The sequence below is a fragment of the Columba livia genome, chromosome 6 (genome assembly GCF_036013475.1).
Source record: "Columba livia isolate bColLiv1 breed racing homer chromosome 6, bColLiv1.pat.W.v2, whole genome shotgun sequence".
Lineage (NCBI taxonomy): Eukaryota > Metazoa > Chordata > Aves > Columbiformes > Columbidae > Columba > Columba livia.
In genome coordinates, this window is record NC_088607.1 from 4,115,208 (window position 1) to 4,138,805 (window position 23,598).

General features: G+C 45.2%; 1 protein-coding gene across 5 annotated transcripts in view; it reads right to left on the bottom strand.

Moving 5' to 3' along the window:
* Nucleotides 1–23,025, bottom strand: part of LHPP (phospholysine phosphohistidine inorganic pyrophosphate phosphatase) — a 76,179-nt gene extending 53,154 nt beyond the window's left edge. For all 5 annotated transcript variants that reach the window (XR_010473366.1, XR_010473368.1, XR_010473367.1 and 2 more), the window contains exons 1-5: nucleotides 22,859–23,025; nucleotides 10,575–10,762; nucleotides 10,064–10,217; nucleotides 7,557–7,620; nucleotides 6,320–6,412 (exon numbers count right to left, since the gene is read on the bottom strand). Coding sequence is in view for 1 of the 5 variants with exons in the window: in XM_065066763.1 (XP_064922835.1) it covers nucleotides 6,320–6,412; nucleotides 7,557–7,620; nucleotides 10,064–10,217; nucleotides 10,575–10,762; nucleotides 22,859–22,974 (615 nt within the window). In the remaining 4 variants the exon portion in view is untranslated. The remainder of the gene's footprint in view (nucleotides 1–6,319; nucleotides 6,413–7,556; nucleotides 7,621–10,063; nucleotides 10,218–10,574; nucleotides 10,763–22,858) is intronic.
* Nucleotides 23,026–23,598: the final 573 nt, after the last annotated feature.

The following is a 23,598-nucleotide window of genomic DNA, read 5'->3' on the forward strand; positions in this document are numbered from 1 at the left end:
TACTAAAGCTCCAGACCTATTTTTATTAATCATCTAATTACAAGAGAACCTTCTCCCCCTTATGAACTAGCACGTATAAAAAATCTCAGGACAGACCTAAAGCCCCAGCTGAACAGAAGATTTTCTGAGAGCGTTCATGAACCAAGCTGAGCTATGAACACGTATCTCTGAACAGCTTCAGCTGATAATAAAACAAACCCACTTCTGCGTAACGCACCTGGTGCATGTGCAAGATTATATATAGCAGTTACCAGCCCAGTCTATCTTCTGTGTTGTTTTTAAACGCTGTGCACATGAGGGATGATCATCATCCCTCGGGAGATGGGACGTAATAGGATGCCCTCTCGAGTCAAGGCTCATTTGCCCAGTTCCACATTGAAGTAGTTTATTTTGAAGCAGTTTATATACATCCACCCTTGCTTCGTTCTGCCTAGAAGTGTCTTCACTATGGCCAGGCCCTGAGAGCGGCTTTAAGGAGCAGAGAGACATGACGTGTGACAAAGGGGTCACAGCTGGGGAAAACATGCCCATAGGGATGGAGCAGCAGCCGAATTAGGGACAGGTAGCTCTGCCTTTCCATCCCTCTGCTCATAAACCACTTCAAAGCCACCAGATGCTGGAGGGCTCAGTCTTTTTCCTCTCATTATTCGACCATTTCCCTTATCCGCTCTGCTCATGGAAGTGCGTGTGGTTCTAGTAAGATGCCTTCCCCTGTAGATCATTCACCTTTCCTTATCGCTCTTCCAAACAAGCAATCCAGCAAGAAATGGGGAGAAAATGATGGGTTAATTTTAAGCATTTAGTAAAGAAAAGCACATATACACAGATGAGGGAAACAAAATAATCCCACTGTTATGTGCAGAGCTACAAAGAACCTGGCGGCACCACTCCCATCCAACCACGTTACCAATTTCCCCCCAAGCTGCTTTGAGATGTTTAATCATTCTCAACCACTGCCTTTAACAGCTTCTAATCCTCTCTTCTTATAAAATTCCTCCCAACGCCTCCCCGAGGGGGACAGGGAAGGGCTGTGGGGTGGAACCCCAAAGAGTTTGCAGGGGGAGCCCCAGGAGCAGCCCTGGCCTCTGCCACCCACACACCATGAGATTTCTGGAATAAAGGCAATTTCAGCCCTGTTTCCTCTAAACTCTAAAACTGAATTTCCCCTGAAAAAGCGAAAGGGCAGAGCAGGGCAGCCCACCGAGCATTCGCTTGCTTGCCAGGGCTGTATTTTACCCCATCCAGGCAAGTTTTCCCCCCAAGATACACGGCAGCTCGCGAGTGCAGCTGCAGATGAGCAGCGATGCCTGTCCAGGCCAGCTTGTGGCATACGCATACAAAAATGTACTCCAGCCCCCGGGGATTTCACAGATTTACTATCGGTGAAGGGCAATAATCACTAAAGGAGGAGCAATTATTCCCAAATCATTTAGGATTTAAAAAATCATTGGCAAGAAGATGGAGGTCAAAAGGTGCACTGTCAAGGGAAATAAAAAAACTCTACCTGTCAAATCTGGGTTTAACTTCCTCCCTGACTGCAATATGGTAAGAAAAGAGAGAAAGATATAAAACTGAAAGGTCACATACCCACTGAAAGCAAGAATTAAAAGATCCCCGTTCGTGTTCACATTTTACACAGGGATCACACCATTAATCTGTTCTATTATTCCGCGGAAGTTACTTTTTTTTAGATCAGCTACAAATTTACTACAAAGAGCAAAAATGCAGCGAGACAATCTCTCCGGTTTTACAACAAGTCATTGAAGAATTAATTTATATTTTCCTAAACCGTATGGCTGGTGAGAGATGGTGCGTGTGGTTGTACGCATGTAGTAAACAAAACCCATGTGTGCCAAAGCTGAGCGAAGCCACCGCTCTTGAGCAAACTCAACCCAGATCGGCATGATGATGGAGATGAACATGACCTCCAAGAATTTGGGGGTAGGAAGGCACAATATAACCCCCGCTGAACAAATGTCTGCGGCGCAGGAATCCCCATCACAGTCAGTGATTTTACTGGTGGTGTCTGGTCACAAAACCAGAGCTGAGTGGAGGTGGAGACTGGTTGTCAGACATTGGAACAGGCTGCCCAGGGCAGTGGTGGAGTCACCATCCTTGGAGAGGTTTAAAAGGCATTTAGTCGAGGTTCTTAGGGACATGGGTTAGTGCTAGAATTAAGTTATGGTTGGACTCGATGATCCTAAGGGTCTCTTCCAACTGAAATGATACTAATTCTATGATTTTATGACTGACTCCTCTTGCCCACAGGAGCAGCCAACACTAGTGATTCTCCAGAGATGCTGGTAGGGTGGTGAATGGGAACCCCGCGTACCTTTTGACTGCAAACAGAGCTTCGGCATTCACTAAAACCACAGAAAGATGTTTAATCAGAAAAGCAACTATGGAGTAAGATAATGAATGAGGCAGAAAGACAATTTCCATCCTACGCAGCCATGCCCGTGTTGCAGCGCAGTCTTTACTAGGCCAAGCTCAGGTGTGGTACTTTGGAGGCTGGAGCTTATGGAGGATGCAAATGAAGAGGTGCACAGAAGGAAGTGTGCAAACTTCAACAGGATATTTAACCAGTTAGTGTTTCTAGAGTCAAATATATTTATGCCTAAGCTTAATTACTTTAATCAAGCTAAATGTGCCAGAGACATAAGGAAATAAAGCTTATATGAAAAATCTTGATCAATGGATGAAACCACTTTACACAAGAAATACGAGGCATTTACTTCTGTCCCTATTCTCCTTGGCCCAACCGATAACCTCTTAAGCTTCAGGATCTCATATTCCTGTTAATTACGTTTATGTCTTGGAACCGCCACCTGAGCAAACACATCACACGTGGCCCCTGACCTGGGAGAAGCCGCACAACAAGGCAGGTGGAACAAAGAAATAGGTTAAACCTCCAGGGCAGATTTCCAAAGCTTGGAACTTGGCTTGGCCGCTTCGGAGGGGACATCGGCATGGTGGCAGGTCCGGGGTGACCTCCCTCTGCTCTCACGCGTCACTAACTCCCACCTGAGACTTGCAGGTGGCAGAAATGGGAATTGGTTTAACTACCAGTAGTTTATGCACTCCGGTATGACCTGCCATAACTCCCATTAAAGCAGGACAATTTGCTACAGAGAGAACTTTTTTATGGTTATATAAAACCAGCGGAACCTTAACATTATTTAGGTTTTATTGTAAAGCTGTAAAAATCATCCGCTGTTACAGCTGCCTTAAAACATATGAATTAGGCATTTCAGTAACCTTTAAGATGTGTTATTCTTTGTCATATTACTGAATCATAAGATAGGTCTGGTTACCTCTAAGAGGTTTAAATTTCCAATCTATTAAAGTAATACCGGCAATCTGTTATTTCTAGGCCATTGAGGAAAGGTTAAAATGAAAATTGGACTTTGGGGAGTTGCTCCTGTTCTAAGTGCAGGTTGAAAACATCTCGGCAGCAGAAGGCAAAGTCAGGGTCTCGGTGAGAAGCAGTTATCAAGGGAAACGACTGGTGATAACTTTATTGATTAAAGCAGCTTGAGAAATTTCAGGTTCGCCACTGTCTAGCATTACCGTGGTGAGACAGCTTTATTAAAAAGGTATTTTTCATTAAAAGCCAGGTGAAAGAAAACTGTAATACGTTTTCAAAAGCACAGCTCACCTACAATGGTTTAACAATGGGACGGATTAAATGGATTAAATTATTGGCAAACATTTTATAAAAATAAAGGCAAGTAAAACCAGTCCTTGTCATGTCATTACAAATGCAGCGAAGCATTGCTCATTCAGGAGAAAGATTAAAACGTGATACAGTGCATTACTAAGGAACTTATTGAGCTGCATATACTGAGTTTTTGTTATTATGTCTGTCTAACTAAACCAACCTGCAAATCCTTCTCAAAAGAACATTAAAGTTGCAAGGTCAAGCACTCAAAAGTTAGCAAAATATGTTAGAATTCCAGTAGTTTGCTCTGCTGTAATTTGTTGCTCTTCTGCATGTGCATCATGATCGGGGTCTAGAAAAAAGTCTGTGTCAAAATATGAATTTAGTCACTAATAGCACTATGAATATCTGGCAAAGAGTGGATAAATAGCAGTGTCTGCTGGCGACTATTACAGCTTTTCCATGCCCAAAACAAATCCTCCTGAAGCCGATGGGAACCACTCACTGAGGCCCACCCTATGGACCCATTTTTTGCCAGCTTGGTGATGCATTAAATCAGATTTTGTTCCCTGAAGCAAAGTTTTTGAGGCAGGAGTTGTGGTGTCCTGCCGCATCCCTGTAACAACAGCCTCCCTCGGTGCCAGGGGCTGACAAGATCTCGATATAACGTGAAAAACAACGTCTGAGGACAACCACACCGTCCTGCCTATGGAAACAGCAATGCCCCTACACAAAGAACCCCAAAAAGAGCTTTTCCCTCCTACTCCTGCACACTGTTTGAAACACAAACCTTACTGCATCTCACTTAGACAAACAGTATCCAAGAGCTGAGCTCAGTGAGTTCTGGTTTCTTCCTCTGCTCTTTTTTCCCAGCTACTTTTTCCTCCAATGCCATTCCGTGTCTGAAATGGACTTTTTGGTTTGATGGTTGGATCGAATAATTGCTGTGGCTGTACCTGGGATCCCGTGTTCGGGCTGAGCCACCTGTGACTGGGAAAATATCGACAAGCTGAAGGGAGCACAGAGAAGAGGAGCTGGGAGGCAGAGGGACCGAATCCCAGGGGATGCTGCTGAGACCTAAACACACAGTTTTACTCAGAGAAAACTACCGTAATGACAAAATTCCGCAGGTAATCGGAGGGAGGAAACATCCAGGAAGACAAGCAATTATTTTGGTTGTTACCTGGAATAGAAGTAGCAACAAGGAGACGCAGTTTACAAAAGAAGCATCCCCACAAATCTCTGAACAAGCTGCCTGCCCACGAGATCCACCCGCTGTGAACACCGTCCCCGTGGTACCTACAGTAACCCCAGTTGTGTGGCTCACTGAAAACTACTCTGGGCAAAACATTAATAAACGTGGAGCGGGGAACACTCCTACAGGGAAGAAGATGGATTAGATGGCCTGCTAGGTCTTTTCCATCTCCCCACTCTATAATAAACTAAAACCCAAGCACATACTGAATTACAGGGCCATAATTTCATCTCCAAGCTCTGGGGACCTACAAGCCACCCAAACTTCACTCCTGTTGTTTATAATGTCACCAAACCCCCCTGATGGAATTATTACGTTGTAATTCACTGTCATCTGTGAGTCATCTCATACTCATCCCTGTGTCCTGTGTGACATAACAACAAATCAATAAAAAGGATCTGGGCACAACTACAGAGAGGGGAAAAAACGGGCTGTACTAAGCAAGTAGGGAGCACCACACAGTCAGCGTGTTTCTGGAAAATGTAGTGAATCCGATAACACAGGAGGAGTTTGGGGTCAGTCACCGCTTCCCATTCACTGAAATTAGAAAATATCTTACTTCTGCCTTTCCGTTTTGCTAAAAAAAGGTAGGCAGTGCGACACTAAATGTCACAAATAACATTTTGGCACCGTGCTGCAGCCTCCAGTCACCAAGGGGACTGCCAGGCATCGGGGCACCTCTCATCTTGCGAGGCACATCTTTCATCATTTATTGGGAAAACTAACTTTTATTCTTTTGTAGTGTTTTCTTTAGCCTCCAAATAAAGGAATTTCACAAGAGAAGTGTGTTTTGAACTATATGGTTTGTTTTCAACTATATGGTTTAGGAGGAAGGCAAATAAGAAAGCAGAACACAAGTGCAAGAAACGGCCGTGGAGAATGGAGGGATGGATGGAAGACTCTAAATTGGGTAGAGGAATGGATGGCACGAGTCACAGCAATGAGAGACAGATGGGAATGAAAAGGGAAATAACAGGCAGTCAGAAATAACCCTCAATAAACAGAGAAAATAATGTCCTGCTGTTCAGGTGGGTAACAAGTACGCACAGGGCAGAAGAAACTCAGCAAGTCAGCATTTACCCTCTTGGCTGCCAGTCCACTTTTGTCTACTTTGCATGACTTGATAGAATAGGCAAAAATGAGGGTTTTCCCCTCTGAAGCATTTTTTTCATGTTTGTTTGTTTCAATAACTCACAGGAAGATCCCGAACACAAATATTTCTCTGCACACTGGCTCTGACACGAAATATTTGCACATCCACCCGAGTTTACCATGTTGTCCTGACCACATTCCCTTCAACTTCAGCTGTAACTTTCCATGAATGACAGCAAACCACAACCAAAACAGCAGCAGTGGGTGTAACCGCATGGCACAGCCAGTGGTCACGGCATCAGGAACCTCACCTGCTGGGCTGGAACTCCCATTTCTGCTAAGGCGGACTCAAAGAACATTCCTGCTGGTTTTCCCACTACCTCAGCTTCAATATCACAAGCATACTGGAAAAGAAAAGAGACAAACGAAAGATGCTGATCAGAAAAGGATTTGTTCAATTCTGTAACTCCAGTCAATTGCATAAAAATTATGTGATTGTTGATTTTTACCCTTAAATGCCACAATGGAACAGCAAGCGAAGGCGCATGTCAGAGAATTTGGATAACACAAGTGTTTGATGCTCTCTGGCAGGAGACAAAGTCCTCCTGAAACATCTCAAGTTACAAACCTGTTACATTCTCCATCACGAGAACATTCTTCACTTTTGGGCCCAGTATCGCCCATTTTTGTAAGAGCATCACTCGTAAAGAAACAGCAAATACCCTTCACACAAAATGATCAAAAGCATTAAAAGATGTAGAGGGTTTCTTCAACCACCAGGCATATTAGTAATGATTCAAGTGACCAGCCAGATATGAAAACTTATTTTCCTGCGACTGAATATCAGTACTACGCTGAAAAAAGACATGTTTCTAGCTTATTCCTAGATAACTAGAAGCCTGAACTTAATTGGGAGGCAAAAGCTCTCCTCAAAACTCACATAGATATAAATAAATGTGCTGCAAGCATGCATTATATCCACTGTCTTCTCTGCTTGTATACCACCTTACTTTGCTTTATTCTCTGTATTCACTGTGTATTTTTTAGTCTCTCTGCAAGCCTATAAAAGGGATAATAATGATTCTCTCCTTCTCTCACCCTTAGGTTGGGTTCCCGTTGTGTGCAGAATTAATCAGGCTTAAAACCAGGATTGCACTAAAGTATCTTGCTGAATAAGAGCCTTTTGCTGTAAACTGTGGAGGGCAAGGGCTGTGTTAACAGCACCACACCAAACATAAGACGGACCTTTGGTTTTTCTGGGTATCTTGCATAAAATTTTCCAGGTTTTTCTTTTCTGACTCATTCATTTAAGGGCCTCACTTCCAACAAAGGCACCACGATGGCAAAAGGTCACATTTTAAATACGGAAAAAAGTGATCAAGAAAAGAAAACGAATCCGCTCGTCTTTAGACTGCAGCAAATGATTTGCAATCTGTGGAAACTTCCTCCACCAAGGTGAGTAATTACGGAAGATGACCCATCTTTATACCAGTTACTCTTTTAACAAGGTGCACAGAGCGAGTAAGCAAAATGCAGGCTATAAAATACCTCTAATGCCTTCATATACGCTCCAACATCAAGTTTCAGACCATCGGTTTCTTTATAGTAGCGTCTGGAAATGAAAGTGATAAAGTTCCAATGAAACGGCAGTTAAATAGAAAGAAACCACGTTTTATTATTTCTGTGCCTATACAGATGTCCATATGGCTGCAACAAAAAGTCAAGTCATCAGAAACTCCGGAGCCTCAATTTAACGTCAGGAATTAAGTAAAGGACGGGCCGGGTATCGCGCAGCACGGGGGAAAAGATCTCGGACCAGACGCCCATCTGGGACACAACTCCCCTGCTTCAAAGGGATTTCAATGCCCTCATATCGAGGATAAACTTGGCCTGTGTTTTATCACAGGGAGTAAAGAACAGCAGTTACTTTGCTCCTCCTTTAATGCGAGATGGAGATCCCTTGGCAGACAGGAGAGGAGCGCTGGCACCAACCACCAAGGGGCCCCAAGCTTGCTATGGAGACCATAAAATCACTGTTTTTACAGTGGTTTTCTTCAACTAGCAACTCACGCTAATGCAGGTTTTCCAAGCTCTCCTGATCAGGGCAAAGACACGTTTCTATATGACAGGGAAAAAAGGATGAGCAGTCAGATACGGTTTTATGCCTTATCCTTCTGCCATTTTCGATTATTCAGCACAGCCTCCCTTTAAAATGACCACTTGACCTTTGCTAGAACAGCCATTAACCTTCTACAGCCTAGCGTAAACAGCTTAATTTTCTGACAGTGGCATGACAGAAGAAATTACAAAGCCAATTCCCACTCTCAGCCCAAAACAGATGCTAAATGTAAATCACTCCATTTTCAGGAGGAGGGCATTCTGCTTCAGTGACTCTGACACGCTGGGTTTCTATGGAATGAACTAAAACTTCAACCAAGATCAACCTACTTGTAGGCACTGTGTTAAGGTCCACCCAGTTACACCGATGCTGCACGTTAAAAATGAAGCTGGACTTTATATATGGTCCTTTGCACCAACAAGGCTTCTCTAGTTACGTGAACAATTAATCCAATTTATAATCTCCCTTCTTCGAGTCAGAGAACTTACCTACCAGTGTAACTCATTCAGAACTCATGTTCACGTTACTTAAATGATCAGTCACTAAAACAAATGTGCTCGTGGTGAAAACTGAGTGCAGAATATCCCAAAATCGACGCTTTCTAATGAAAAAGAACATTTAAAAAAAATAACGGCAGGTCTGGTTTAGAGCTGTCTACACCAATGAGTGGTAAATGAAATATATGCTTTAAAATACAGAGGGTACAAAGGCATTTTTCCATTGATCATGTTGCAAATCTCAAACAATGGTTGATTCTGTATTTCATTTTGAAAGGTGGCATTACCTAACGCAAAACCTGGTTATTTTATGTACAGTAGCCATTCTGCTGTTGGCTCAACATTTTCTCCTCGTCTTTCTAACTGAGGAACCGTAAGGATTTTTCACTCATGTTGTAGGATCAGAGCGCGAGCGTCAGCTACAACAACACAATGGATTTAACTGCTCCTTCCCGCTGATAAGTTCTACCCAGCTCGATCAATAACCCGCAAACTAAGAAGGGTTTTCATGCCCATTACGGTCTGTTGAACCACAGAAAAAAGCTGTCGCTACAGTTTCCTCAAGCTAAACATACAGGGTCTTTTTTAAGCCCATATATTGCACAACACATAAGAATAACTCCTTCAAGACTGTTGGGATTTGTAATTACTCAGCGCTGACATTAATAATCTCCTGTTTAAAATCTCCAAATACATCTAAGTGAATGGTTTTAAGGAAACATCCAAATTCGCTGGTAGGATATTTCCTGCACGTGAACACAGGAGGTTAAAATTTACCTTTAATGTTCAGAGAATAACTAAAAAATATCTTTTGATATTCCAACTATCAAAGCAATTGATCTGTCAGATGAAAAGCACAGGTGCTTTTGCAGGTCTTCACCATACACACCAGCCCAGCTATTTCTCAGCACATCCTTGGGTCTTCTCAGCCACCACACTTTGCTCACAATCTGAGGAACACCTACCCCCATCTCCAACATAGTTGGGGTGGAGTCTGTGCAGCGCAGCTACTTCCATAAAATGATAGGGTAAAATGAGAGGGTTTCTATATTAGCAACTAAATCTTGGCTTCTCACTCCTTATGTATAGCAATTCTCAAGCCACCAACATAAAAGTGCTTCCTTGTGTATGACATTTTCATACATGTGTTTAACCTGCAGAGACACTAACGCCAAGTTTCAGAGACAGCATCTTTAAGTACCACTCCAACGGAAAGGAGTCATTTATGTCATATAAATCAATAGCCACATCCAGTGTCAAGTCTCAACCACTACAAATGGAAGAAGAAACCTGGCTGACTGTTGCCTGAAACTGAGGATTTTTTAAAGTTGGTGGTGTGAATGCCCACATTGATATCCGGCCTTTGTTATGTACAAAAATACTGGGCAGAATTAAAAACTATAGAGACTAGAGGCAGAAACAAACAGTGCTTCACTCACCCTCTGCCAAGGGAGATCAAAACAGGCTTCTCCATCCCAATCAGAACTCGGAAAGCTTCATTCAGGTTTGCATAGGTGAAGTTTTCTGCTGCGTCTCCGATAACCACGCAGTTCGGGTTTGCTTTATCGATCCCAGCAAATTCAGGGACGAGATCTGCAGGAGGAAAAAAAGTAAGTAAAATCCACAAATCCTTTACCATTTCAGCTCCTATTGGAACTGATGGTTTTCCCCCAGATGTGTGTTTGCTTTCATTCGTTCATCAACACATTAAAATTAAAAAAAACAGAATCCAAGTCTGATCTGAATCAACTGTTCTTCAGACCCCTTCTACTCCTGCCTGGATCCTGCTGTATTTTAGTGTCTCAGGACTAAGGAAAGGCTTTTCCCTGTAGGAAAACAACAGCAGGGAGCTCTTCCCCCCACAAGCTATGGGAATTCAGTGCTCTATGGCAAAGCCCACGTCTCTCTGGGGTGTCCCCATGTCCCAGCACTGCTGCAGCGTTGTCCCACCATCGTGCACGAGCAAGTGCGGCCTCAGGTTCCGCTCCTTCAAGATGCGACAGGCTGCCGGGGCCGGGGCCGTGACTTCGGCCACCGAGATGTCAAAGCCCAAGCCCTGGAGCTTCTTCACAAACTCCTCCCGCGTCGCTTGGGTCTCATTAGTGCAGAACCGCAGCTTCAGGCCAGACGCCTTGATCCTGTCGAGGAAAAGCCACAGAGGGTTAAGTGGGTAGAGAAAAGGAGTTAAGAGTATCGGCTTTGCTGTTCTACACATAAGTTGCATAACATGCGATAGAAATGCAAAGACGAAATGCCAAAATAGGGGCAGGATGCCTTACCATGATGAAGATATACCTAAAAATAATGATTATGGGCACTAGAGACGCAGGTTTTATGTGCAGAGCCCTTCCTATAGCATGTAAATGTCCTTCTGGAGCTGAGGTGGCAGCAGATGCGATGCCCACCATCCCCAGACACCAGTTGGTCACACACGCTCCCTCCACACAGCAAAAACCCCCAAATCCAGTTCCTTTTCTTTAAACCGGTCCACGGGGGTAGACACATGCGACCTGCGGGCACTGCACAGCCGTGAGTGCTGGTTGTCAGCATTTTAACTGGGATTTGCACCTTTCCGCCCATCAATCACGGGCTGCAGGGATCTGCTGGAGGTACCAGCGAGGCTTTGCACTTCTGCACACCCCAGGTAAGAAGCCAGAGAGTTGCAATGATGCTTATAGCAACATCGCGGTGGCTGCAGTTACATTTATCACTTAAGCTCTCATCAAACACCTGTGCTGCTACTTGGTGGGTAATCCTGAGAAATATGGCACTCAACCGATTCATCAATAAAAGTTTGCATGTTTATAAATTCATATTAAAATATTATTACATTTCTTTGCATTAGGATGAAATAGGACTTTTCTATTAGGAAAGCCCCTGCATCGACTCTCAAGACAACAGAACATGGTGGGTTCCTTTTCTGGGGAAGATGATCACAGTCAGTTGGTGTAAACACCGAAACCACCTCAAGGCAACACATCCAATGATGAACTTTCCACCAAACGATTCTTAGAAATCTGGTCCTGACCCAGAGAGCCCCTTCCACCCATTCAAACCGCACACCAGCATCTCCTTCAATAGCTCAGGTGATTCATTTCTTTCTTATTATTTGTCTTTCCTAATCATAGGTATGTGAATTATCAATTACACTTAGTGGTTAATTGCCCTTCATAAAGATAGCTTTTCTATTTTAAATTAGGCAGTTAATATATTGTAACTAATAGCATCCACTTGTACGTTATAAATATATCTTCATTGATTGGAGCAGTGAATGTGAGATTCGCTCACAAGTTAATGAAGCAATTGAGTGAAGAAGTGCAGGGTGTACCCAGGGAATAATTATTGTTAATGAATTATGATGTGACCTTCTCAGAACAATGAACAATTGGTGTGACAGTGGGATGACAGTATTCCACATCTGTTATTCGGAACATGGTTTCAGCTGTAGTTAAAAAGCAAAGCGGTGTAATTTGGATACACAACTAACTTTAACAGAGCACACCATGGTTAAAAAATATCTTATTGTAAATGCAAAGCTTATTTGCCCACTCTTAGGAAAACAACCCCGTGATTCATACCTGCCTGGAAGCAGACATTTGTTGAATAAGAATCCATCCTTTCTCTTCCTAAAGGTCAACGAAATGAATCCATGATCAACACAATTCGCACAGATCATCGAGCACCATCACGGGTCAGCTTGGTGAAAGCAAAGACTCCATTTTCCTATGCTACAAATTTAACTTCCTTCTCAGAATTTTAGAGGAAAAACAAGAGTTACCGCTTCTGAAAGGTCTGAACAAAGCAGGAGGAGTCTGGACACGACCTGAATGGCTTCATGCCTTTGTGGCCATCAGCAATCACCACGTCAACAAATGAGCTCAGTAAATGCTCAGGATGAGGTGAGGTCTACAAAGAATGAGGCCAACACAGTCAGAAGATGTGGAGTCCTCTGGTGAAACACGGAAAGGACTCTCAAAAAATACTCTAGAACACTGTACAAAAGAAAAATCACCGAGAACTCCAAATAAGACATCTCTCAAAAATACCTTTTCAATGAAACGCCACCTTCTCCTTCAAAGTCAGCATCTCCAAAGAGATCCTCTGCTCACTCTCTGCAGCAAACAGTAATTAACTCAGAGCTTAAATAACAAGGGAGAGTTTTAACACTACAGGGGAAATCCTGGCTCTGCTCGTGCTTCCAGCAAAACTCCCCTTCAGTTTTCATGATCAGGTTTTGCAGCAGGAGGAGCTAAAAGAGACGACTGAAAGGTCTGATGGAGGCGAGAGGCTTCGCACAGCGAGCCAGTGCGGTGCTGGGGACACCGCTGGTAAGATGGGCGGCTTAACTGGAAACCTCGAGCTACTGAGCTGACCCAGCGTTCACACTTCAAAACACACATGCAGAGCGAGTTACTGCGACTTCTAGCGCCGGCAAGCGTGGGGATGTGAGAAGAATAAAGAACAAAACGAGCAATGTGATGCTTTATCAGATTAGAGAGGGAGGAGAGAGAGGGAGATTATTAAAAGCAAGGGATTAGATACCTGCAAGTACAGAAGAATGAGGCAACACACACTTTATCAAGATCTCCAGCGTATTACAGATTTATCAGCATCTGTATTACAGATTTATCAGTGTCTACACTACAGAAGCCCAGGCACACCCAGGAAGCCACATCAATCAGGGCTGACTTCCATCCACCGCGCTCATGATAAAGATCCCAGTCAGATCCAGAAGCCCCAGAAATCAATCCCGATTAGAGCAAAACCGAGCACGTGGACCGGCAGCACCAGCTCCAACACCGCGGTCCAGGTAGCTGTGGATGTCCCAAGGCCACCTCTCGCTCATCATCATCGCATCACCGCCAGATAAACCCGCTGTTTCCAACACGACTGCTCACAGCAATCCTAACACCCGTGGGCAGGAATGAGGGAACTTGAACTTCACCTGCGTGCGTGGAGCTGCACATGAAGCTTCTGATTTTTTGGGGTGTAACAAACGGTGAACTCGGCTAAAAGCATCTCTGTGGCAGAGGGAATATGTTGGATTCCCTTGCGGAGGGGACGGCGGAGAGTGCAGGGCAGCAGGGAGCAGAGCACGGCCCAGTTACAGCCCTCCAGTTGCGCACTGGTCATACTGGGACGGCAGGCACCGGCTGCCCGGGGAGCTGCCACCGCACACAGGCGCTGAACCCGAGGAAATACATCACAAAAGAAACTTCCAAGCCCAAAATTATAAGTGGAAAGATGAGCACCGAGCTAACGCACCAACAGGTGGGTAAGACTTTCTCTAAGCCTTACCAGAGGAGGGATTTAAACCCAATCCAGGTAGAAACAACCGCTCATTCGCACAAACAGTCCCTAAATCTAGAACCAGGGCACCCACCCGGGCACGCCATGAGCACATGTATATGGGAGAGATGGAAATGAGGATGTTAATTTGAGCCCCGTGTTGCCCATCACGCTACGGCGGCTCTTTGAACTGACCTTTACCTCGTTCTGCCAGAGCGGGACACGACGCTGAGTGACAATGTCCCACAATGCAATTACCGTGCGTCAGATGAGCCGGTCCCTTACAAATCACCTCGAACTTTACACATCTGCTGGCTGTCAGCATCTGCCAGGTTCACTCACCCGAAAATAATGAAAAAACTCTCATTATTGTTCCATAACAGGTAAAGCGTTAGGACAATTATTAGACATCCTGACTGACCTTGTGCGGACTCAACCAACTGCCCTTGCCAACCTCGACGGGCAGCTTTTGGGCATATGAAACACAAAAACTGCTCTTTTAGATGATGTAAATGTTATGACACCAGTAAGAAAAGAAATGGCCCCGGGATCTAGGCTGGAAGCCAGCACTCCTTAAATTCATATTGTCCTGCACGTGGCAGAAAGAAACTAAGGACGCAGTTTAACGCTGAACTTCAGATTTCCCACCTTTGACCACACGCTTCTTGCAGTGACGGTTTCTCCTGACACAGGAGCAGAAGGAGAGTCCAGGGGGGCAGAAAGCAAAACCCTGGAAGAGGCAACAAGCCAGAGCTGGGCAACCATCCAACACCAACTTCAAAGGGGTTTAGAAGAGCGCTGGTGATGAGGTTTCCAGAACTGGCTTTTTATTTTGGTTTTTCAAAGTGTGGGGGTTTCTTTGTTTGGTTTTTATTTTTTAATTTAAAAGAAAAGGAAGCGTGCTAAACACTTACGCTGAACTCTGGCCAGGGTTAATGTCTTCTTATTGCCTTCTGCAAGCACCATGGTGCTGGGGCAACAGGTAAAACATCTCCTGTCAAGAGATGAAACGGAATAAGACCTGGACAGGCTGGAGAGTTGGGCAGGGAAAAATTTAATGCAATAGAACAAGGGCAAGTGTAGAGTCTTGTACCTGGGTGGGAACAACCCCAGGTTCCAGTATAAGTTGGGGAATGACCTATTAGAGAGCAGCATAGGGGAAAGGGACCTGGGGGTCCTGGGGACAGCAGGGTGACCATGAGCCAGCACTGGGCCCTTGTGGCCAGGAAGCCAATGGTACCTGGGGTGGATTAGAAGGGGGTGGTCAGTAGGTCAGAGAGGTTCTCCTGCCCCTCTGCTCTGCCCTGGGGAGACCACACCTGGAATATTGTGTCCAGTTGTGGCCCCTCAGTTCCAGCAGGACAGGGAACTGCTGGAGAGAGTCCAGCGCAGCCACCAAGATGCTGAAGGGAGTGGAGCATCTCCCGTGTGAGGAAAGGCTGAGGGAGCTGGGGCTCTGGAGCTGGACAAGAGGAGACTGAGGGGGGACTCATTCCTGGGGATCAATATGGAAAGGGGGAGTGTCAGGAGGATGGAGCCAGGCTCTTCTCGGTGACAACCAGTGATAGGACAAGGGGCAATGGGTACAAACTGGAACACAAGAGGTTCCACTTAAATATGAGAAGAAACTTCTTCCTGGTGAGGGTGGCAGAGCCTGGCCCAGGCTGCCCAGGGGGTTGTGGAGTCTCCTTCTGTGCAGACATTCCAACCCGCCTGGACACCTTCCTGTGTAACCTCATCTGGGTGTTCCTGCTCCATGGGGGGATTGCACTGCATGAGCTTTCCAGGGCCCTTCCAGCCCCTGACATTCTGGGGTTCTGTGAAACTGAGCATAATGGTCAAAAGCAGCAATGACCTGTCTAGTTCCAAGGTCAATAGTGACGAGAGAGTTTGAAAAGAGCAGAAATTATCCCAGTCCTTCAGCCTGCCTGGCTGACGGAGAACCAAGGGACATGACGTGGTTTTAGCCAGTGTCTAAGAAACACACTCAAAATGACAAATTAAAATGGGTTTTGTGACAAGACATTGGTGTCAGTCCTCAACAGCCTGAGAACGGTGGGTAAAATCTCATCCAGACCACAAAATGGTGAGTGATCAGGACAAGGGGAGGTATCGAATCCTCCTTCAGACACTGCTGACAAGCCGGCAATGGGATGGTTTTCCATTGTGTGAGACATTTATCAATTAATGTAAATCCCGAGACTGATCTTGCAGGGTTTTTGCAGGTAAACCTCCCACTGCTGGACGCGCACCTGAGAAGAGGATGGAAAAGGGTTTTCTGGGGTCCAGCTGTGGAAATACCTGTGTGGGAGGAATACACTCACTCTGCTTTATGTACCCTCTGCTTAAAAAGCATATTTGTGCAAATAACGCATTATACTTTCCCCGTGAACCCGCATTCATGCTATTTTAGTGGCTATTTCAGCAGCAAGCATTTTTCACCTTTCATTTCAGCTTCTGAAATGACACCAAGCAAACTGATCTTATTTCAAAAGTCTGAAGGTGGCCAGCTGTAAATGCCCATCCTTAGCTCCTGTGGCCAGCTTCTACAGCACAAGCCTCTCCCAATTCCACAGGAACACTGAATTTCCCGGTGTTTTGCTCAGTGGGTGCGATGGGATCAGAGCGGTGTGGATTAAACCCCATGCGCGCTGCCGTGACACAGCGACTCGGTTGCTTTCTCCTTGTTCCTTCTCGGTCCCGGTGTCCGAATTTTTCCATTCCTCTGATTTCCCCCATCCTCACAGCACATCCAAACTGCTTAAACCTTGCTGTCACATCTCCGATGCTCCTTTTGTCCCCTCATCTCCTGGTGTTTCCATTCACTGATGTCCTGACATTGGTCCTGAGTACGGCCCAGCTCATTAAAACTCCCGTTCTCCGGTGGTCCAGCTTGTTGCTTTATATATTATTAGTAAGGAGCTGACAAATCCTTACGTACTGCACTTTTTGGCCCTGCTCCCCCTTGCATTCTTGTGTCTGAAACTCATCTGCCACCTCACGAGCACAATTTCCTCCCCAGCCCCATATGGCTCACCTTGCCCTATATATAGAAGCGGATAATTTGGAAGGGATCCAAAGGAGGGATTGCAAAAGGGATTAAAAAAAGAAATAGGAGGGCATTGCTTTTGAACAGGAATGAAGGCGAATTAAAAGGCACATATGAAGGAGCCACAAGAAAAGAGGCCAATGTTATTTAAGGGTGAAATAAGAAAGGGTACTATTATAAAAGTAAAGACTCTGGAAACACAACTTTGAGACACTGTTTGGCAGCAAAAACTGACAAATCACTGAATTGTTGTTCAAAGTAAACTTTAAAAACATAGCAACACCTTTTATTTAGGTATTTTGACCATCCTGATTATTATTTTTTTTTCAGAGATAGGAATAAATACTGGAACTTGCACATCAAAGCAAACACAAGGGCCGTCTTGTCCTGGATCTTCTACAAAGGCTGCCCCCCCCCCGACACACCGAAAACTGCTGCATACCGGAATTACTGACCAAAACACCATCAATCATATTCCGCCTGTCTGAACACAAAGGTGGACAACAGATTCATCTACAGATTTGTAGACAACAATAAGTCACAACAGTGAAATCTAGAATTAAGTATTTTAAATAAAACAACACATGGCTTTGAAATGAATCTGCAGAAAGGAAGCACGAGGCAGAATAGAAGAAAAATCTTCCTGGTCCATTGTGTTCAGTGACAAGACACATTTAATCTCTGCAGATTACCAAATTAGCTTAAAGTATTACACCCGGGAGCTCCAGACTTCAACCACATTGCAAGGATTGAATCAGGGCTTCTCACCTCCCCTTGTAGAGGCCAGTTGGTTGTTACTCCACAGCAACACAACACTGAGTAGGGTTCAAACACGCGGGTGCCGTTTGTAACAAAAGTAAACTCTGGTAGACTTTAAATATTTGGTAACTCTCCACTTTGGAGCTGTCAGGAAACAAAAAGCTGAACTTTGGGGATTCACTTAACATGAACAGGTCTGGAATATATTTATTTGCACTAAGCAAAACATTTTTATGGACAATATAAGGAATCATACTCCAATAGCTTTCACTCTGTGATAAAAGTAGTTGGGTTTGGTGCCTTTGAAGCTACTAATTATGCCATTAAAATTTCAGTCAAAAGCAACTTATCTTTGTCACTGTAGAATTCTTACTTTGTATACAAACAGCTCCTGTTTGTACACAATGCATTCTATTTCTGGAAAAAAGAAAGTAAATTGCCAAAAGCTTTCAATCAGCCCATTTCATAGAGAAAGAATTTGCTCTCCCACGCTCTGCTCACCTTCTTTAGAAGGTACCGTACTGTTTGACCACGGCAGCTTGAAGACCAAGCTGTGTTCCAACAAACACGGTGTGATTTTAATCTGGAAGCAACCGACTGCTCCCACAGCATCACTTGGAAAGCGAGCACAGAACCCGCACGGCGATCCTGCTGAGAATATGCAAAGATTGGGCTCAATCATAAGATTCCAAACTGAGTTCACCAGACATGAAAGATGGGAAAAAAAGAATAGTGGTAAACTGAGACAAGTCTCAGTTCGAAAGCAAAGAACGAGGCAGAGTGCTGCTCATCGGCTTCAGGAGTTTATCAGTATTTACACAGGGTAGTGGATGAACAAGTACCCTTGGTAAGCATCACTGTAGTATCTTCTATTATTCTTCATTGGTAAATATTTGTACAGCTCATAATTGTGCTGATAGACAGCAAGTAGCTCAAGACCCTAAAGGTTAATGATGTTTAAATACCAAAAGTGTAAGCACTTACTCATGCAATTTGTGCAGACAGCGCTCGCGGCACCCACAACTTCACGGACATGAATCTTTTTAAAACAGCAACGAGCATCGCTGATTAGGAAAGCACACATGGGTTAGGAAGGTCCACAGCCAGTGTTAGAGACTGGAAAGGAGCTGTGACAACCCTGCACCCCTCAGCATCAATTGCACTGAACAGCTACACCACTACACAGAACAGCTTCATCTTTTTGTGGCTCTGTTGCTGCGGAAGGGGCAGGTTACAACAAAGATTTCCCACTCCTCGTCGCGCACACACACTTTCAGATGGCTCTTTGTAAGCTCACAACCGTCCCACCCAAACCCCTGCACGCTGAATTGCTTTACAGTTCCAATTCCGCTTGTTCTCCTCGCAATCTTCCCCTTGTTAGGCTCTCCGGGTATTTTATGTTAACGCGACTGTCCAGCTGCTCCACAGCCTCCCCGCTCCCCAGATTTCCGTTGCTCTTTTAAAGGGCCCCGTGGAAAGTTGTGCCAACAGATGCACTATATGGGCCAAACAACAGGATGTTGTAAATGTCCAACCACTGTGTGCTTTTCATATGGATATGCTAATGGGCACGCTATCAGCGCACAGCTGTAAATGCAAATAACAGAGCACGGCCCGAGCATCTTTTATGGATGTTTAACCACCTTCTGTCTTGTAAGAGACCAGCTCCCTGCTATTCGGAAGATAAAAAGCGAATAGCTCACCTCGTGTCAACGCTGTGTAAATCAATTAAGGCAATAACAGCACAGCACAGAGGAGCTGTTAAGGCCGGCTCCAGAAGAAGCCTTTAAGTCACCGACCGGCTTTCTAATCTTGTCCATGGGCTTTCTGATCTGCTCCACAGCATCTGCCACTTCACCACAGACACTCGGAAAAGATGGGTTTTACCTGACTCTGTTATAAGGATTTTTTAAAAACGTGAACAAACATACGGCACAGTAAACTAAACAATCAAGAAACGTTACGGGTTAAAAGCTTTAAAGAGCCAAATTATCTGATCAAGCTGCTTTTGGATTTTGTAGTCATCCAACACCCCAATATCCCCACCTAAAGTCAGATTTAATGACATTCCTGGCACCTTTGCTTCTGGGTTAAACCAGGACTAACATCCTTAGGCACACGTGTGCCTGTCTGCCGTAGGTCGGACAAATAACAGACCCAGATTCACCTTCTCGTTATCGGGTGCAGGAGGAGATCTGCTCTGCACAGCAAATATTCCTGCGGTTCATCCTTTCAGCCTCCGATTCACCAATCCCCTTTCAGCACACATTGAATCCTAAAATACTTAACAGGTAGAACTCATCAGAGACGCAGGTAAATTAGCAATAAATGAAGTTGTAACACTTAGCGCCCCATCACAAGTTTGGAAAGTGACTCCTGACGCTTTCCTCAGGAGGGTCCCTACAGCACAGGGAACTGAGCATCATCTTGGTCAGGATGGTTCAGTGTCCGTCAGCTCCTCTGCTCATTTTTCTGCTCCATCTGCCTGTACTGTCAGCTAAAAAAAAACAAGACACCAGCACCCTCTTTGCAGGCATCATAAATAGAAAACAGGCCAAATTCTGCCAGCAGAAATTACACTGTTAGTCTTTCAAACACTAACCGAAATAACTGCATAGCAGAATTTGGCTGAAAACAAGAAAAATAATGCAGAAAAAAATAGTTTTAGTGGAGTCAAAATGGTTTCAGCTATATGAAACCAACAGCAAACGAAGATGTTTAATTATGTTTTTATTGGTGTGTGCTATGTGTTGTCACACAAAGTTAATTGGTGTAACGGTGTGGGCGATGATGTAGCAAGACAATCTGAAGAGAGCAGGTCGGTCTGATTATCAGAGCTCATATCTGTAGTACAAGTTATCAAATGGTATTTAAGACTCCTATGGACATACATATGCACCACAAGATTTTAGACATCTCTTTTAGGAAAAGATCGTATCCATTTGAACTAGTTATAAAGTTCCTAGCTATCTGCAATTATGACTTTTTAATTATACAAAGAATAATTAATTAAGTAAAAAAGAGCCAGTTTTAGCTTTAATCCATCTGCTTTAAACCACCGAGCTGCACTACAACGCAGACACAAATATTAATGACCAACTGGCAACAGGGTAATGAGTCAATAAAGATTTCAAATGGTGTGAGCCAGAACAATTACCAACCTAACAGGCAGATAAATAAGGCTACTTGACTTTACCCAAGGAAAATGATCATTCTTAACCACTTACACTGGCTGACCTGAACAAAATGTTTGGGTATTTCTTCCTTCCTGGCGCTTTTCCACACTCAGTTCTGCTGTCCCCAATTTCCGCAGCTCCATTGCTTTTTGATATGAAACTTCTCGGAGTCCACATGTGCTAAGAACAACCATTGCGTTCTCAACACACTCCCTAGGAAACCAGCCTCATGCACAGAGCTGCAGAGAAGCCCCACGGACATTGTCAGTATTTTAACAGAAAGCCCCTAATATCTTACATTTAGCCCAAGGCTAGAATTTTACTGCTGTTCCATCAGCATATTTCTGACATAGCCGTAAGTTAAATCGCAGTTTACGTTGCCTCCATGCGGGAGATTTCAGCAAATGCAGTGGCAAAAGTCATTAAATAACAGCCTGCAACCTGACGGGAAATAAAGTTTAAAAACCGAGGAGCAAATAAAAGTGTCATAAGCATCTGGAGAACGGCAATGCGCATATTATTGAACATGTCCTGGTTTTTAAAGGACTGATCTGATCTCCAACAGCAATTATACAGTTGTTAGTTAGCTTCGGTTTGGATGCGCCTGCTATGATCTGGGCTGCCCTGTGCTACACGCTGCAATCCCAACAGATGTGACGGTCCCAGCAGAATGTCCAAGTTGGCAAGAGAGGTTCATGTTGGACATGAGGAAAAGGTTCTTCACCCAGAGGTGCTGGACACTGAACAGGCTCCCCAGGGAGGTGTCACGGCCCCAATCTGACAGTGTTCAAGAAGAGACTGGACAATGTCCTCAGACAGACGGTGTGACCTGTGGGGTGTCCTGTGCAGGGACAGGAGTTGGACTCCATGAGCCTTGTGGGTCCCTTCCAGCTCAGGACATTCTACGAGTCCATGAAATGAGAGGAGGGTGGTAAGATGTTCTCCTGGAAGATGGAGAGCAGAAGACACTAGCCCACTAGCCCTGGAGGACAGAAGCCACAGAGATGCTTGCCACGCTGGCTGCCAACACACTGGCTCAGTATTTCAACATTTAAAACATCCCAAGTGGGGTCCGCGCAGCAGCACTCACCACATGAAACGGACCTGGATTCTCTGCAGCGGTTTAGTGAAACACCACACAGACCCAAAAGACTCTTCCAGAAACCCAGCGGGACAGACTCACAAATCAATATCTTTAAACAAAGAGGGTCCTGCAGCCATCACCCTCCTCTGGCCCCATCCTGCCCCTGTGGGCAAGCAAGGCTGATAGAGACACAAGTCAACCTAGTTAATTAAAGTCAGATAAGTTAAATAAATGGAATCACTGTCTGTTTAGCTGCAGTTACTCAGGTTGTGTTAACTGGATTACATTACCGAGCGAGAAGCGAGGGAGCTCACTACCTGCGGGCGCTGGTGAGTAACTTGCCACAACAATATTTTGCTTTTGAGTCTCTTATAAGCTGGGCAATCATTAACCGAAATCCTCCATTTCTGCTGGGCTGCAGGTTCTCTGCAAGAAACCTCAAGCTAATTTGACAGTAAAGCTCATCAACTTACAAAAGCACCACGCCAGCACGGGCAATATTTTAAAAATCATTACTGGGGGATCATACCAGACCTCCTATATACTGCTGGATCTTAATACATGTGCGACTATGACAGTAAATACAAAACGAAGCTGCGCTGCTCCGGGCTCCTTCGCCATCAGCTCGGGGTCAGCAGCTCCACCAATAAGCGTAAAAAACCACCAAAGTGACCCAAAACGTTCGCGGTTGTGTTCCTGTCCCGCTCAGCTTGGCACAGCAAACCGGGGGCTGCGCAGCCAGGGTGGTTTTGAACCCCGAACCTCGCTGGTCCTTGCGTGTGAGCCGCAAAGCGCAGGGCTGGGAGCACACTGTGTATTTTGGGGTCGTCCCGCCGTGTTCCGGGGTGCCCCCCCAGCCCGTCCCCCCGGCACCCACCTGCTCACGGCCTCCACCGAGCCGGCGATGGGCACCCCGCCGCCATCGCCGCTGTCGTACAGCACCCCGCTGACATCCAGCAGCAGCCCCCGCACCGCCCGTGCCCAGGCCGCCATCGCCGAGCCGAGCCCAGCCGAGCTGCGCCGAGCCCGGCCGAGCCCGGCCGAGCCGCGGAAGCTGCTGGGAAGTGTAGTCCAGGCAGGGAGGCCGCGGGGACACCCGCGGATCCGTTCCGCCCCCGCACGGCTTAAGTTGGATATTAAGACAAATTTCTCCCCGGAAAGGGCTGTGGGGCATTGGAACAGGCTGCCCGGGGCAGCGGTGGAGTCACCATCCCTGGAGGGGTTGAACACGTGAGATGCTGGTGGACATGGTTTAGTGCTAGTGTTGGGTTAAGAGCTGGACTCGATGGTCTTGAAGATCTTTTCAAACCAAAATGATTCTATTATATATATTTTTTTTATCTTTTTTACACATCTGAGGCAGGTTGGTGCACAGACCAAGTTTGGTTTTCCCTGTAGAGCACCCCGGCTGCCCGCTGCCAACAGGACGGCAAACAAACTGGCAATAGAAACCAGCCCATTGAGTCAATGAGTGCCAGGGCTCATCCCCTATCTCATTATAAACTCCCTCAGACATTGCTTTCCTGGGGAAAATCTTCCATCCTCTGAAATACACACGTCACCTGAGTCAGATGCTGTTGAAAGTAAAGGCAACATACGCGTTGTCCTAAATATTAA